This window comes from Pteropus alecto, unplaced genomic scaffold (genome assembly GCF_000325575.1).
Source record: "Pteropus alecto unplaced genomic scaffold, ASM32557v1 scaffold88, whole genome shotgun sequence".
Classification (NCBI taxonomy): Eukaryota; Metazoa; Chordata; class Mammalia; order Chiroptera; family Pteropodidae; genus Pteropus; species Pteropus alecto.
The window spans coordinates 13936695-13939196 of record NW_006494611.1 but is presented as its reverse complement, the minus strand read 5'-3'; the positions used below and the strand labels follow the sequence as shown (position 1 = coordinate 13939196).

Sequence of the window (2502 nt, the reverse complement as noted above, 5' to 3'; positions counted from 1 at the left end):
AAGTCATAGCCTGGGTAGCAGGTGTGGAGGACTCAGTACAAATGAGCTTGGCCATCGTGAAGGGGTGTTAACATTACTTTACATTCCTCCTAGGATGCTTTATCCATAACATTTTACTCATGTGACATCAGGTTTAGAAGTGGATGCCCTCTCTACACAAATGATCGTTGAGATTTATTTCCCAAGCCTCTCGGGTACATAGAATGAGAGGGCAGCAGTCCCATCCTCTTGAACTGAACACCTAGATTGGAGAGGACAGAGGAGTTATAATATCATTGCATGTTGTTGCCATATAGAATTTCTCGGCTTTTTTCTCTAGCACCAGCAGATGATTCATTGTCTTTGCTGGCTTTCAACTCGAATCTGTGCCCCACTTTCAGTAACAAAATGGCCACCTCCTCTGGCAAAACTAGGGTTTAGTGGGGAAAGGGAAGGGTTAGTGTACGATTGCTGGGGATACCAAGCTATCCTGGTAGACTCATTTGGCTTTGCCTTTTACTGGATTTCCAAGGATTCAGTGATTAAGAACAGTGAGAGTTAGAATCAGAAGATCTGTGAATTTGTCCTAGTTAACAACAATAAACCACTTCATAAATCTACATACCTTCATATATTCCACTTGGTTTTATTCACTAAAGTTAATGTAGCTGCTTACATGAATATTTGCTAACGTCTTGCCAAATATCAGGTGGTTTGATCCACAGGAAATATACATGTAATTTTATAAGATTTTCAAATTTATGCTAGGTGTCCTGGTAAAACTATAGAGTATATCTAGTTTCTTGAGGGAAAGATGTAACTGAAATGAAAACCAATATTAGCAGTAACAGTAAAGTGAATCAATTCCCTTTTACTAGCTAACTTAACAGATATTGTTTATTTTATTAATATTATCCCACCATCCAAATAATTTTGTGAGTATATATTGTATATAAAAACTAGGAATCCTTTCAGAATAGCATGGTCTGCCACTTCAAGGAGCGTACTATCTATTTGAGAGAGGCAGCAAACACAGGTAAAAAGCTGAAGATGGTAAAATAATTTTTAAACATGTAGACATATATGTAACAACTGAGGTCATAGCCTTTATACAAAGCAGGTGAATGAGCTCAGTTTGGATTTTTAATTGAGTTCTGAAAGCTATAAAGGATGAAAATTGGTGATGAAGGGGAAATAAAAAGAAAACTGGAAATAAAGGGAGGGGGTAGCTATTTAAGTTTGATTCTTTGGGATGGAGTCAGCAGTTCCAACAGTTTATTTGGGAGCAACATCTGTGAAAGGAAAAGGAAGGCAGCAGGATTGGGCAGGGGCACCGTCAGACCAGGATGCAAGCCTGTCAGAGTTTCCTGTCAGGTTTGGGAAGCTCCTGAACAGAGTTGTATCGGGCAGAAATAGCTCGTTCTTAAAGGGTTTCTGAGCAGGGCATTTCCACCTCTGCCACAAAGGCTTTCTACTTTACGGAGAATGACATGGACACAGACACCAAGCAAGTTGTGTAGAGGAGATAGCAGATGAGTAAACTTAACCTCATGTGAACTCGACTTTGCCATGTTGTTAGATATTCTGAAGATGCGTGATGTTAGAATGTATTTCTGTATCACAAGCCATACAACGGTTGCCTAGAATTATTGTGTTACATGAGCCATAGAGTTTTTATGTGCTAGAAAAGAGTACATCATTTGGGCTCCCTTGCCCATTTTAAGATTTTGCTTTTTTATTTTTATTATTATATTTGTTTATTATTGACTTTCTTACATTTTCACATTGAGGCTCTGGAGAAAAATCAGCAATGGCTTGTGTATGATCAGCAGCGGGAGGTCTACGTAAAAGGACTTTTAGCAAAGATCTATGAATTGGAACAGAAATCAGAAACAGCTGCTCATTCGCTCTCACAGCAGACAAAAAAGACTGAATCAGAAGGTACTGGTATAAAAATACTCTTTGGGGGTAGGTCTGCCTGACATTTTCCAAAAGGAGAAATTGCTCAAATTTAGATTTTTGTAGATATGCGTTAGGAAGTGAAATAAGAGCCAGTCTTCTAGCCTTGAAGAAATACCATTTGAGCAAGTTTGTTCTATTTCCCATTGTTTTTTGATAAGAGAGCATAAGGTACAGGGTACAAGGGCTCTCTGGCAATTCTGAACGAAGGCACAGTACAGGGATTTTCTCCACCGTACATGTCCTCCCCCTCCTTCAAAGCCCTTCTCTAACCTTATTCCCCCCAGAGCCGGCACCGTCACCAATTTTCATTTTACTCTGTTTCCGTTCAGCATTTATTCTTGAATCCCAGTCATTCTTGTAGATGATTTTTCAGTCATTTGAATCTCACCATAGAATTGAAGTTTCATAGGAATGAGGCTGGGTTTTTTTCTTTTTGTTTTTGTTTTGCCACGAGCTTTCTTTACAATATCCCCAACACTGGTCTCAGTTGAGTCTCACAAGAACCTTAAGAGGTGGGGCAGAAGGGTCATCATTCCCACTTTATGGATGAGCTCGGTTCAG

The 2502-nt window shown here is 39.3% G+C and overlaps 1 protein-coding gene across 2 annotated transcripts in view; it reads left to right on the top strand.

Moving 5' to 3' along the window:
* Positions 1 to 2502, top strand: part of CEP55 (centrosomal protein 55) — an 18346-nt gene that overhangs the window by 10583 nt on the left and 5261 nt on the right. For both annotated transcript variants that reach the window (XM_006925944.3, XM_015599999.2), the window contains exon 5: positions 1770 to 1920. In XM_006925944.3, coding sequence (XP_006926006.1) covers positions 1770 to 1920 — 151 coding nt within the window. The remainder of the gene's footprint in view (positions 1 to 1769; positions 1921 to 2502) is intronic.